General features: G+C 40.6%; 1 protein-coding gene across 6 annotated transcripts in view; it reads left to right on the top strand.

Moving 5' to 3' along the window:
• pdss2 (prenyl (decaprenyl) diphosphate synthase, subunit 2) overlaps nt 1-14,161 on the top strand; it is a 201,484-nt gene that overhangs the window by 176,929 nt on the left and 10,394 nt on the right. For 5 of the 6 annotated variants that reach the window (XM_078542524.1, XM_078542522.1, XM_078542523.1 and 2 more), the window contains exon 8: nt 6,403-6,438. In XM_078542524.1, coding sequence (XP_078398650.1) covers nt 6,403-6,438 — 36 coding nt within the window. Of the gene's footprint in view, nt 1-6,402; nt 6,439-10,663; nt 10,697-14,161 lie in introns of all 6 variants that reach the window. The other variant, XR_013576649.1, reaches the window with a different exon arrangement.

The following is a 14,161-nucleotide window of genomic DNA, read 5'->3' as shown; positions in this document are numbered from 1 at the left end:
GATCCATTTGCTTCATGAAAGTGCCTGAAGACTTTTACCATATTAAAGGTGTTATATAAATGCAGATATTCTGTGTCTTTGTATGTGGCAATTGAGCTAAATTCAAAAGATGAAGGAAACCATCTATCTTGTTTTCATGTGACCCCTTAAATTTATATCTAATTTGCTACTGATCAAAGTGATAATTGTTAGTGCTGAACTCATGTTCCATTTTGGGGACCAACTGTCAGGATCAAATGCATTCGGACCAGGTGTAGAATGACCAGACAGAAGATAGTTTCCTGACCTTTTCCCCGATAATGTCCTCTAAATGCCTTTATCTCCGACATCAGAGGAGCACTCACTGGATGGCTCACAACAGTATCCTATAAACCTTTCTCATTGAGTTTGCCAATGTAGAAGCCTGCAGCCAGTAGGAACAGAGCTGTGTCACTTACTGTTTTGCTCACTGTGGTCCTAGTGTCAGAGTGACTAATACTTTTACCAGCAAAAGAGCGATAGTTCTGGAGTCTTGCACTTGAACTTTTTCATAATGTGAATGTATGAGATGACTGAGTTCCATCACACAAGGAAAGTCAAAGACATGTTGTATAAAAACTTTCATACCAATAAAATGCAGCTCGAATTTGTAAAGTAACAGCGTGGCATTTCAGGATAATTAGTTTGGTGATGTAAACCCAGAACACCAGGTTAATTGCATGCTCAAACTTGCAGCTGCATTCTGTGTATGCTTATTAAGCCAAAGTGTTATGGCAGTTTCTTCAGTGTTGTGTTTTCACTGCAGGTTGATAATGATTTCCAGGCTGTTGTACCATTTCGCTATCCTTTTAACTGTTTTAAAAAATACACTTTTTGGTTGCTGTTAGCATTTTCTATCAGCTGTTTATGTTCTCGAGAAAAGCTACTGGAAAAAAAAACTATGAAAACTAACGACTAGTTATTGCATTTTTAAAAAACGGAATGCATTTTGTGCCATCCAGTCATGGAATATGGAACACTTGATTACGTTTTCATGCTTCACCCCATAATCGAGGCTGACGCTTCAGTGTTGAGGGAGTCCTGCGTTGTTGGAGGTTCTGTCCTTTGGATGGTGTGTTAAATCAAGGTGCATTTGTTTGCTCAGGATGGGTGTGGAATATCCCATGGTGCTGTTCACAAAGGAGTGAAGGAACTTTCCCAGTTCCTGGCCAACATTTGTTCCTCAATCAACACCACCACAAATTCAATTATCTCCATTATTTTCTTGCTGTTTGTGGAAGCCTGCCACAAATGACAGCCGCATTTGTCTATATAACAATGGCTTCACTTCAAAAGTAATTCATTGACTGTGAAGCACTTTGGGGCTTACTGAGAAAACCAAAGATGCTACATAAATACAAATCCTTCTACTAGTTCTCTCAGTATAACGAGGCTGAATGCAGAGGAAAGCACCAGTAACTCTTCACTTCAACTAGAGAAGCACACTTAATACTTATACTAACATAAGTTCCTATTTTCTCACATCATTCCGGCTGCTCCAAATAAGAAACTTAGTTTTTGCTGAAATATAGAGTGTCATTTACTTGTATGTACTAGAAACTTGGATAAGAATGTGAAAACCTATTTCGTACGGGACTCTTATCGACAGATACGTTACAGTTTAGCCCAAGATTCCAACTCTGCTTAGTTTTCCTATTAAACTCAATATTGCAACACAAATTAAATATAATATAGATAAAATGCTATGTATTAAATGTTTATGGGCAGTGGGCAGCATTTGTTTACTTGAGAAATGTGTAGCCAACTTTACTCGTAAGTTAGTAGAGTGATTTTTAACATTTACCTTGACTGCCGGCAGGTCTAGCTGCACAGAATTGGGTTCCACACTGGGAGTTACGAGTTCAATTCCAAGTGAAACAAAATTCCAAAAAAACTGAAGTACTCTGGCGAGGCATACTTCACTAGTCACCGGCAAGACTGTAATGGCTAAAATCTTCTTCATTTTTTTTTGAGGGGGGGAAGAAGGGAAGGAGAATTGACTGAATTAATTCTACCCTGCAGAAGTGAACCATTTGCTCTCCCTCCAAATAATGATACTGACAGCAGCTGTGCACAAGTCTGCAGCAACTCGGCCAGGCCTGCCCTTGATTGAAGAAAGAATTGTGGCGATGGGTGGGTACAGTGGAGACTCAGTGCAAGCCAAATATAAATATTCCTTTCAAAATGGGAAGATGCTATGCAGCAAAAAAGCTGCACAGTGCACAAAGCTTGTATTTAATAAAATCCTAATAGCAGAAGATGGATCTTTTATATATGCTGCCTCTGTAAACCAGGTGTACATATGGACTTTTGTTGACCATTCAAACCAAGGAACTCAAGTCCAGATGAAATTTAATTGACAACAGTAACTTGTATTTATATAGCACTTTTAGATTACAAGCATCCAAAGACACTTCACAAATAAGTGAATAATGGTAAGTGAAGACTGACGCAGGAAAGGAAGGGTTAAGAGCAACAACTAGACACTTGGTCAAAGATCTGGGCGATGTGGAGCTTTTTAAAGGAGGAGGGAGAGGTGGAGGGGTTTAATGAGGGCAATGCTGCAGAGTTGAAAGAAAGAAAATGACTTTCATTTATATAGTGCTATGCACAGCCACTGGACGTCTCAAAAGTGCTTCACAGCCAATGAAGTACTTTTTGAATTGTAGTTACTGTTGTAATGTAGGAAACATAGGAAAACCAGGAAGCTGAAGATCTTGCTGCCGGTAGTGGAATAAAGGGATGAAGAATGCTGGTGTAGTCAATGACTATAATGCATTTGAAATAAAATTATTAAAATTAGCTAGCCTTTTATAGGAACAAGGAGACGTAGAAACTGAAGCTTGATGATTCCATGCTTCCATTTCCGAGGTGATTGTGGGACAACCATTTGTAAGCATGACTCTTGACACAAAAGATTGTGATTTGCTGAGTTGGAACTTAACATAACATAAAAAATAGGAACAGGAGTAGACCATTCGGCCCCTCGAGCCTACTCTGCCATTCGACAAGACCATGGCTGGTCGGTTTGTGTTGCAATTTCCACATTCCCATCTAACCCCGATAACCTTGGATTCTTGTTAGGCAAGGGAATCAATCTACCTCTGCCTTAAAAATATTCAATGACCCCGCCTCCACCACCTTCTGAGGCAGAGAATTCCAAAGTCGCACAACCCTCTGAGAGAAAAAAATTCTCCTCATCTCTGTCCTAAAAGGGCGAACAGTGTCCCCTAGTTCTGGACTCACCCACAAGAGGAAACATCCTTTCGACGACCACCTTGTCAAGGCCGTTCAGGATCTTGTATACTTCAGTCAAATCACCCCTCACTCTTCTAAACTCCAGTGGAAACAAGTCCAGTCTGTCCAACCTTTCCTCATAAGACAACCCACTCATTCCAGGTATCAATCAAATAAACCTCCTCTGAACCACCTCCAATGCATTTACACCCTCCCTTAAATAAGGAGACCAAAACTGCACACAGTATTTGAGGTGTGGCCTCACCTATGCCTGTATGACTGAAGCATAACATCCTTACTTTTATGTTCAGTCCCTCTCGTAATAAAGAAGAGCATCCCATTAGCCTTCTTAATTACCTGCTGGACCTGCGTACTAACTTTTTGTGACCATGTACTAGAACGCCTAGATCCCTCTGCACCTCAGAATTATGCAGCCGTTCTCCATTTAATTAATACTCTGCTTTTTTTGTTCTTCCTACCAAAGTGAACAACTTCACATTTTTCCATATTAAACTCAATTTGCCAGACCTTTGCCCACTCACTCAGCCTATCTATATCCAACTGCAACCTCCTCATGTCCTCTTCACAACATGCTTTCCTACCTATCTTTGTGTCATCTGCAAATTTAGCTATCATGCTTTTACTCCCCTCATCTAAGTCATTGATGTAAATCATAAAAAGTTGAGGCCCCAGTACAGACCCCTGTGGGACTCCACTCGTCACATCCTGCCAATCAGAAAAAGACCCATTTATGCATACTCTCTGTTTTCTGCCAGCCAGCCAATCTACTATCCATGCTAATATGTTACCCACTATGCCATGCACTTTTACTTTACATAATAACCTTTGATGTGGCACTTTATCAAATGCCTTCTGGAAATCCAAGTACAGGCTCCCCTTTATACACTGCGCATGTTACTCCTTCAAAAAACCCCAATAAATTGGTTAAACATGATTTTCCTTTTACATAACCATGCTGACTCTTCCCAATTGCCTTTAGCTCTTCTAAGTGCCAGATATAACCTCCTTAATGATCGATTCTAATAACTTCCCCACAACAGACGTCAAGTTAACTGGCCTATAGTTTCCTGTTTTCTGCCTCCCTCCCTTCTTGGTTATATTTGCTACTTTCCAGTCTGATGGAACCTTACCAGAATCTAGCGAATTTTGGAAAATTGACACCAGCACATCGACTATCTCGTTAGCCACCTCTTTTAAGACCCTAGGATGTAGTCCATCGAGACCTGGAGACTTGCCAGCCTGCAGCTCCATCAATTTGCTCTGTACCGTTTCCCTAGTGATTTCCATTTCACCAAGTTCCTTTCTCCCGTTCACCTCCTGATTTGCAGCTATTACTGGAATGTTTTTTGTATCATCTATAGTGAACACAGAAGCAAAATATTTGTTCATTTCTTCTGCCATTTCCTTACTATCTACTATTAACTCCCCACTGTCACTCTCTAGAGGACCAACACTCACTTTACTTTTTTCCTTTTTAAATACCTGTAGAAACTCTTGCTATCTGTTTTTATATTTCTAGCTAGCTTCCTTTCATACTCTAATTTCTTTCTCCCGATTAACCTTTTAGTCATTCTTTGCCGCTCTTTATATTCTGTCCAATCATCTGTCCTGCCGCTCATCTTTGTGGAGTTGTACGCTTTTCCCTTAAGTTTGATGCTTTCCTTAACATCTTTAGTTAACCACGGATAGTGGATCCTCCCCTTAGAATTTTTCTTTATAGTAGGAATGTACTTATTCTAAATACCCTGAAATATCCCCTTAAATGTCTTTCACTGCTTCTCTATTGATTTATCCTCTAGTCTAGTTTCCCAGTTTGCTTCAGCTAGCTCAGCTTTCATCCCCACGTAGCTGCCCTTATTTAAGTTTAAGATACTAGTCTTAGACCCACTCTTCTCCCTTTCAAACTGGATGTAAAAATCCAAACATATTGTGGTTGCTGCTACCTAGGGTTGCTTTCACTCTGCGGTCATTTAATTAATCCTGCCACGTTATACAATACTAAGTCTAATATAACCTGCTCTCTGGTTGGTTCCAGAACATGCTGCTCTAAGAAACTATCTTGAAAGCATTCTAAGAATGCCTCATCCAGGCTTCTACTGCCAACCTGATTTTTCCAGTTTGTGTAGTTTAAAATCACCCATGATTATTGCTGTCCCTTTATCACAAGCACACAATATTTTCTCTTGAACACTTTGTCCTATACTGTGGCTACTATTAGGGGGCCTGCAGACCATTCCCACTAATGACTTTTTCCCCTACTGTTCCTCATCTCCACCCAAACCGATTCTACATCCTGATGTCCTGAACCAAGGTCATCTCTAACTAATGCACCAATACCCTCTTTGATTAACAGTTCTGCCCCTTCACCTTTACCTAGTTTCCATTCTTCTTGAGTGTCATGTACCCTTCAATATTAAGGACCCAATCTTTGTCGTCCTGCAGGCACATCTCCGTTATTGCTATTAGATCATATTTATTTACTTCAATGTGGGCCATCAATTCATTTACTTTGTTATAAATGCTGCGTGCATTCAGATAAAGAGCCTTCAGTTTTGTCTCTTTATTATCTTTGTAACATCTAGTCTTGACTGTTGATGTATTCTTAGGTTTTTTCTCTCTGTCCCTTCCTGCCATTCTCTGACCCTCATTTCTCATATTACTATTTTGCTCTCCTGCCTTGACTCTGCACCTTGAATTGCTACCTCCACCCAAACTTGATCCCTCACCCCTCTTCTTTAGTTTAAAGCTCGCTACTTCCCTAGCTATGCGATTTGCAAGGACACTCGTCCCAGCACAGTTTAGGTGTAACTGTCCAAAGGAGTAAACCTGTTGGTATTGACCAAATTTTATAGTCCACTGATCATGAGAGCCATAACTACAGAAATGAGATAAGGGCCTTGGTTTTCAAATCTTAATGCCCACTGTAACCAGTTTAAAATGTCAGTATTACAATATGAAACCTAGTCTATGGAACCTTATGTCCTGCAGAACTTTTTAACAGAACAGGCAATGATGATGAATAAATCAAATTAAAATTAGTTAGCAGATTGCATTTTAGTTTATTAATTTCCAGTTGAGTCATTGGTGCAAAGTGTTTGTTGTTCACCAGCTTGTCTCTGTTTTTAGGCTAAAGTGAATGGAAGGCAAGCTGATTACGCCAAGGTATGTTCTTCATTTTTTAATCTATTATAGCTGGTGTATATATTAAAGAAACAAGATTGATTATGTTAATAGAATTATTTTTGCATATCACAAAAGTTATCAATTAAACACATGTTGGAAGGGCAAATATTTTCCAGTAATTATATTCCCTCTTTAAGTGTAAGGATATTAATATTTTTGATTGTGGTCAGATATTTATGAATAAGTATACGTAGATGGGACGTAGGTTGGATTCTGTCAGTCCTTCCGCAGCCCTTCAATCTGAAATAGTGCCCTTAATGAACAAACAAGTTCAGACATGGTAGGACTCACCAATGTGTTATCTCGGTCTTCTATCTGAGGTAGGACCCTCTGTTCTCTATGATTGTCTTCTTTCTTGTGCCTATCCACCCCCAATAAAAACCGCTTAAAAGGACAAATATAAAAATAAGAAAATGGCACAACAATAAAGCAGATAAGCTTCCCCCTGCGCAGCAGATTTGTGCAGTGCCTACTTGAGCTACACAGATCAGGAAGATTACAGGTTTGCTTCTTGACCTGTGCTGAGTTAATTGATCTCAGTCCGAACAGGCGAGGGAAGGTGAAGAAACAGTCGTGGTCGAAATCAACAGTCTATATCAACCAGGGTCAGCAAGGCACCCGTGGAAACATTGAAACCACAGAGGTAATGCAGAGACGAGCCATGAGGCTGATCGCCAGCATCAGTAGGTTGATCTATGAGGCAAGCACGGGTCATCTGGGTGATCAGAGACTCTTTCAAGTGTCAGTTGGATGATGTAATGGAGGGGTGTAAGTCTTATTCTGCATTGTAATCACAAGATTGATCGAGTGCCCATCCTTCCGGAATTAATGGAGATTGATTCTAGAAAGAATTGGTAGGCTGGAGCAGCAATTAGGGATGGGCAACAAATGCTGGCCTTGTGCCAGCGAGGCCACATCCTGTAAAAGAATAAAAAAAATTCTGTTTTCTGGCAGGCTAGTGACTGTTTCCAGTGGTCATCTTGGGATTCCCTAATAAATGCTGCTCTTTCCAAGGATTTGAACAGTGCGTTATATACAACTGGAGTGTCCCCTTGTCCTCCATGTTCATATCGGAATCCAAAGTGAATCTGTTTGTCACAGGGAGAAACAAAACCCTGAAGAAGTTCTACGCCAGCAATTAGCATGCAAGGCCCTTCCTTACTCTTCATGGTGGTTTTGTTCCCTACCTGGTGGAGTCTTGTACTCCACTGGGAAAAGCCAGAAAGGAAGCTTTCATGATAACACTACACTGGCATTTTCAGGACATAAATATATAAATATCTTTTCGCCCTGGGAAATTCTTCATCCCAAAGAAAAAGGAAAATCTCTCCCACATGAAAGAAATGCTTTGTAGTTTTAAATTTTGGCTGTTCATTTTCCAAGGTGTTTTTAAAAGAAAAAAGTTGTTTTCTTTTACTATGTTTCAAAAAAGCGTTCTTGTGGGGAGCGAGGGAAGGAACATTAACTTACTTGATGGAGTTATTTTACATTGTGTTCGCAGTGTTTGCAGAATCGGACTATTTTCATTTATTATCACGTGCAGTTTTTGCCTCTCAAGAGTTTTACATGCTTGGGTAGTGCAATGTAACGAGGTGCTTCAGGCAGCTTGTTGCCTTTAGCCCAAGAATCAGATGTATGGAAGTTGGTGTTTTTCGAATATTGTTGTGCACTGACGTATTTGGGGAGTGGCTGTGATTCTTCACTCCAGTTATATTGGTCAGCACTACCTCGATGGGAGGCACTGAGACACTAAGTAGTAGTGGAGGCAAAGGTATTAAGTTCAATGAGTCCTCAAGAACAGGCCCAGGCCTTCCGGTCAGCAGCAATGCTGGGGGCATTGGCGCTGCTCGCTGCTCGTTGACCCGTCACTACTGCTCATTTTCAGCCAGGACCCCTGATCCTGGCTGCATCATCAATGGGACAGCACAGTCATACCCGTGGAAGACAGACGAGCGCAGGAGAAGATGAGTGAAGAGAGGACACGCCACCTTTTTACGACCTTAGCTGCTGTATTCAGGTAAGTTTTTAAAGGTTTCAAGTCTTTCAGTGGGTTAGTGAGTGGTTTGGGGGGGATGGGGTGTGGGTTTAGCCAGGTCAGGTGTAATGCTCGGTTCAGTTACACTGGCTAATCTCTGAGTTAGACCAGGTATTACCCTAGATTTAGCTAGATACCTACCCACTTCCTGGATAGGTATCTAGCTAAATCCCTCATGTCTGGCCCAAGTCTCTGACACTAAGCTCAGTGTAAGATACATTTGTGGAGGGACCCAGGCAATGGAAATCAGCCCATTGGAAGTTTAAACTTAACGGGCAACTTCAGCGCATATGTGAGAGTCAGGAGTTCTGCAGCGTCCCAACGCGCATGTCTCAACTTAAGTCCAGGTGTCTACTGTAGATACCAGAAGATTTGGGCCCCTCATACTTATTCCTGCATCAGCAACTTGTATTTATATAGCACCTTTAACAAAATAAAGCATCTCAGGGTGTTTTACAGGGAGTGTTACCAAACATAATTTGACACAGCCACAAAAGCTTGGTCAAAGAGGTTGGTTTTAAGGAGTGCCTCAAAGGTAGACAGGGAAAGTGGTCTAGTGAGCTCTAGAGCTTAGGGCCGAATAAGCTGAAGATACAGCTGCCATTGATATAAAGTGATAATTCTAGAATGAGCAAGAAAGCAGAATTGGAAAAGTGCAGAGATCTTCGAGGTTTGTAGGGCTGGTGGGGGTGACAGATAAGGAGGAGCGAGGCCGTGGAGGGAATTTTAAAATCAAGATGTTGTTGGACCACGAGCTAACTTACATCAGCAAGCACAAGAATTATGGGTAAACAGGACTTGATGTGAGTTAGGCTATGGGCGGCAGAGCTTTGGATGAGCTCAAATTTGCAGAATGCAAGGCGGGAGGGGGGACAGCCAGGAATGTATTGGAATAGCCATGTCTAGAGGTAACAAAGGCGTAAATGACAGCTTTAGCAGCGGGAGAACTGAGGCAGGGGTGGAAATGGGTGATGTTATGGCAGTGGAAGCAGGCGGTCTTGATGGAGAGAGTCTGGAATCAGAAGCTCATTTCAGGGTCAAATAAAATGTCAAGAGTGTGAACAGTCTGGGTCAGCCTCATATCATGGCCAGGGAGGGAGATGGAGTCAGTGGCTAGGGTGTGAATTGAAGACAACGGCTTGGACTTCCCAATATTTAAGTGGAGGAAGTTTCTGATCACTGCATGTCAGACAAGCAGTATCATGAATCTCTCCTGCTTTCCGTCCTGTTACAGATCTTCCCTTTCATTTTTTTCCCCATACTTCCCCTTTTAATGACTCTTTACTTGCTGAGAACTCATCAGATCTCTAACTTTTCCCTTTTCTGATGAAAGGTCCTTGATCTGAAACATTAATTCTGTTCTGTCTCCAGAAATGCTGCCAGATCTGCTAAGTATTTTCAACGTTTTCTGTTTTTATTTTAGATTTCCAGCATCTGCAGTATTTTCCTTTTGTGCTGTGATAAGTCAGAGGTTATGGGTTGAGAGAGGTGGTGGTGAGCTGGAGCTGGGTGTTGTCAGCAGATATGTGGAATTGATATAACAACAGAAAATACTGGAAATACCCAGCAGGTCTGGCAGCATCCACGGAGAGAGAAACAAAGTTAATGTTTCAGGTCAATGACCCTTCATCGTAACCCTTCACCTAAACCATCCCTAGCAGTTAGACAAGGAAATAACTGTCCCCACTAGCTGATAGTACAAGGAATAGGGAACAGAGATTTAAGGTTTTGGGCAAGAGTTGCAGGGGGAATGTGAGAAAGAACTTATTTTATATAGTTGAGTGGTAACGACTTGGAGCTCGCTACCCATGAAGTGGAAACAGTCAATGATTTCTAAAGGTAATTGGATGGGCATCTGAAGGAAAAAAACTTGCAGGGCTACAGAGATCGAGCGGAGGAGTGAGACTGAGCGGATCGCTCCATGGAGATTCAGCATGGACTCGATGAACAGCATGGCTGCCTCCTGTGCTGTAAATGACTATGACATTCACTAAACACAGTCATCTTCATAGTACAATCTGATTGAGTGTTCCCTTCATTCAGAACCAAATTGTTTTTAACAGTGTGGGTGGGAATTCACTATATTTTAATGCTTTTTGTCTCAGTGGTTGAAATGGAGCAAGTATTTTAAATTAAATGACGTTGGAAGTTTGTCTCATGTTATTGCAGATTGCTTAGAGGAGACAAATTGATGAAAAATAGGTAAGACTAATCATAATGTAGCAAACTGTGCTAATGAGAGAACTTGTTTGGTTACTGATGAACATCCTTTACTCCTTTGAGTTTCTTAATGTAGAATATGAAAGAACGTGCTCAGCCAGTGATTGTTATTTGATCGGAGGAGATTAAGGATGATTTAGTAGAGGTGTTTAAAATTATGAAGGAATCTGACACAGTAGATATAAACAAATTTATTTTCAATGATTGAGGGGGTGTAGAACAAGGAAACATAAGGTTAAAGGTAAGCGATTTACCATAGAGAGCAGGATATATTTTTTACACAGGGTTGCGAGACTGTGTAAAGGTGATTGAAGCAGAGATCATGTCAACACTTAAGAGTGGGTTAAATCAGTACTCGAAGGAAAGCAGGATAAACTGGCATGGGAACAGGGCAGGTATGTGAGATTAGGACTCATGCAACTGTGGAGGATAAGCACTATCTAGTTAGATTGAAACTACATACTACCACACTGGTGGGTTGATTCTATTCTTTGATATTAAGTCATTTTGTTCTTCTAGAAATTCCTTCCATTCTAGTTTGCTTGTGGGTGTCCAAATTTGTGCAAACACAGGTGATGGGTTTTATACCAATAGTTTACTTTAACCTGATCAAAAATGCTGGCCTTTTCATGAAATAGATTTTCTTTCCTAACATCTTTTTGCTTAAAATTTAGAAGTTATGCAGATTGCGGAAAAAATGATCCTTGGGTTTCAATTCTAGCATAAACTCTGATGAGTTAGCATTAGAAATTACGCAGAAATCAGATTTTATTGCACTGAACATTGAATTGTTGTTTCAGGAACTTTGCAAAAACTTGTCTGATTATCAGTCATCAGTGCTGGTGGCAAAAAGTAATTGCAAAAATATCAAAATAAAAATGGTGCACAGGTATATTTATTTCTTTTCCATACCTTGCTGTTTCTGCTGCGAAGGAAACCAGTGCATCTTCATATTTCTGGAACTAAATAAAACATTCACATAGAAATGTGAATCATATAACAAATGTTGATAAGGATTGAATAGCTATGTCATTAAGCCAACTTTGAAATGGATATTTTTCTTAAAAAATGAGCAATGGGAAGGAAGATGAGGCCTAGATAATGTAATAAAATTGCAGGAAAAACTCTGTAGGTCTGGCAACAGAACTAACATTTCGAATTCAGTATGACTCTTCTTTGAAACCCCAAAATTCATTGAGGTGGGGCATAAAGCGATAAAGCAAAGTCCTTTGCTGAACAAAGATCATTCAGCATCAGAGAGGGGAAGGTCAGGGTATAGTGAATACATGGCGAAAGGTGGAATTGGAAGAAGGGATGGGGTCAGAGTGAAAGAAAGGGGAGGAAGGATCTAGAGGAGTATCAGTACCCATAAGTTGTTGGTGCTTGCATTCCTTAATACCGGAAAGGAAGAGTACAAAGCTTCTTGTTTAGGCGCCAGATGAGACAAAGAAGGAAATGAAACTGGGGACCAGGACAGCTTGGAGATGGGGGGAGTCGGTGCTGTTGGAGAGAGAGGTAGAGTGTGTACATGTGGTGGTGCATGGCACTGAGTGTGGATCTCAGGATGCAGCAAGAACAGCAGTCCGAGGAACGTTGTATGTCTCGGAGATACCTGTAATCCTAGGTGGATTTGAAACATGAAGTATGGAATTCAGTTAGATAAGTCGGAGCTGGAGACAGTCAATGAGGAAGGAGATGTGACTGTGAAAGCAAGTTTTGGTAAACACCTTATCAAACCCCAGGAGGGAAAGCAATGAAGGTGAAAGAGACAAACGGAAATCCCATCAGAGAGAAGAGCAGAACTTCTTCAAGGTAGGCATTCCTGGAAGAGCAGTGGCAGTGAATTAAACACTAAAATAAAAGCAAAATACTGCAGATCTGAAGTAAAAGCAAAAAGTGCTGGAACAACTCAGCAGGTCTAGCAGCATCTGTGGAGAAAGAAACACGAGTTAACATTCAGAGTCCAATGACTCTTCTTTGGGACTCAGATGATGTAAAATGGCTGCCCCTTTGGGAATGTGCCATCATCTTTGTGCATACCCTCTATTGTTTACAGACTGAAATGGAAGATTTTTTTTTAAAAGGATAGTAAGTAAAATGGGGATAGTTTGGATAATCCATTATGATACGTCGTACCTGGGCTTGCAAAAGCATTTCAGTTGTGAGAATTTCAGATTAATCTTCACGTATAAAAAGCACCAGAAGGACAAAAGCTGTACTTGCTGAAGGAATTACATTGGTGTGCCCTCAGGATTATTGTTGGAAACTATTGTTGTGCATTTAATTTACAATAGAAATGATAGAATCTCAATGCAAATTGATAATTTTTTTCACATGATGCTAAATGGGGCAGTGGAATATGAGAAGCAGATTAGAAATTCCAATACCTGCTCAAGAAAATATTTGTGGGCGAGCAATGGCAAATGAACTTTAATATTTATAAGTACAAATGAGCAACCCACTTCCTCAAGGAATAGTGTTGAAATAACGATGGATTAAGTTTAGTAGATTAAACGCTCAAAATCTCCAACCATTGGAGATCAGTAACTAACAAAAGCAATTGAATATATTGACTCGTATAGGCAAAATAGTAGAATACAAGTCATGGGGAGTCATGATTAAAAGGTATAGTATTTTGGTCAGATCTCACCCATTACACTGTAATCGATTCTTTCCACTGTGATACAAAGGAGACACTGAAACACTGAGGCATATAGAGAGAGCCATAAGACTGATCACTGGTATCAAAAAGCTGAGTTATGAGGAGACACTGAAGAAATTTGGACTCCTCCGCCTTGAAAGAAGGCATGAAAGGTGATCTTGTAGAAACATGTAAGACCAGTTGATTGACCATGGTACTACAGAATTCTTCAAATGAAGTGAAGTTAGAGCGTGAGGGATAATTGGATTGTGGCAACAATTAATGCCCATTTTAAACGTGCACGTTTTACTCTTATTTTTATGTCCACCGGTAAATTCCTGTGTCCACATTTATAATAGCAACTGCCTGTGTAAACTCACCTCTGCTGTTATTGCGTCCTCCCTCTAGTGGTGGCACTGCATACACTGGGTGATGGGTGCAATTACATGGAATGTCTATTGACCACTGTCGGCCAATGAATTTGAGGCGAGACTGGATTTCCGACAGGACATGCAGCAAAGCAAGCAAAGTTTATTTATTCAGTAAACAGCAAAGCCAACAGTCTATTTACAGGGTCTATTTAAAAAGAGTCTCTATGAATTGCAGAAAACAACCCATACTTGTCCGCACCTGCAACAGCATCTGATAAAAGCACCGAGATTTCGTAGAATTTTACAGCACAGAAGGGAACCTTTCAGCCTGCCATACCTGTGCTGGATCTTTGAACAAGATGCCCAATTTAGTCCCACTTCCTATCTTTTCCCCATCATCCTGCAAATTTGCCCATTTACCTTTTGGATGTTCCT

The sequence above is a fragment of the Cetorhinus maximus genome, chromosome 5 (genome assembly GCF_964194155.1).
Source record: "Cetorhinus maximus chromosome 5, sCetMax3.hap1.1, whole genome shotgun sequence".
Taxonomy (NCBI): domain Eukaryota; kingdom Metazoa; phylum Chordata; class Chondrichthyes; order Lamniformes; family Cetorhinidae; genus Cetorhinus; species Cetorhinus maximus.
This window is presented reverse-complemented; position numbering and strand designations above follow the sequence as displayed.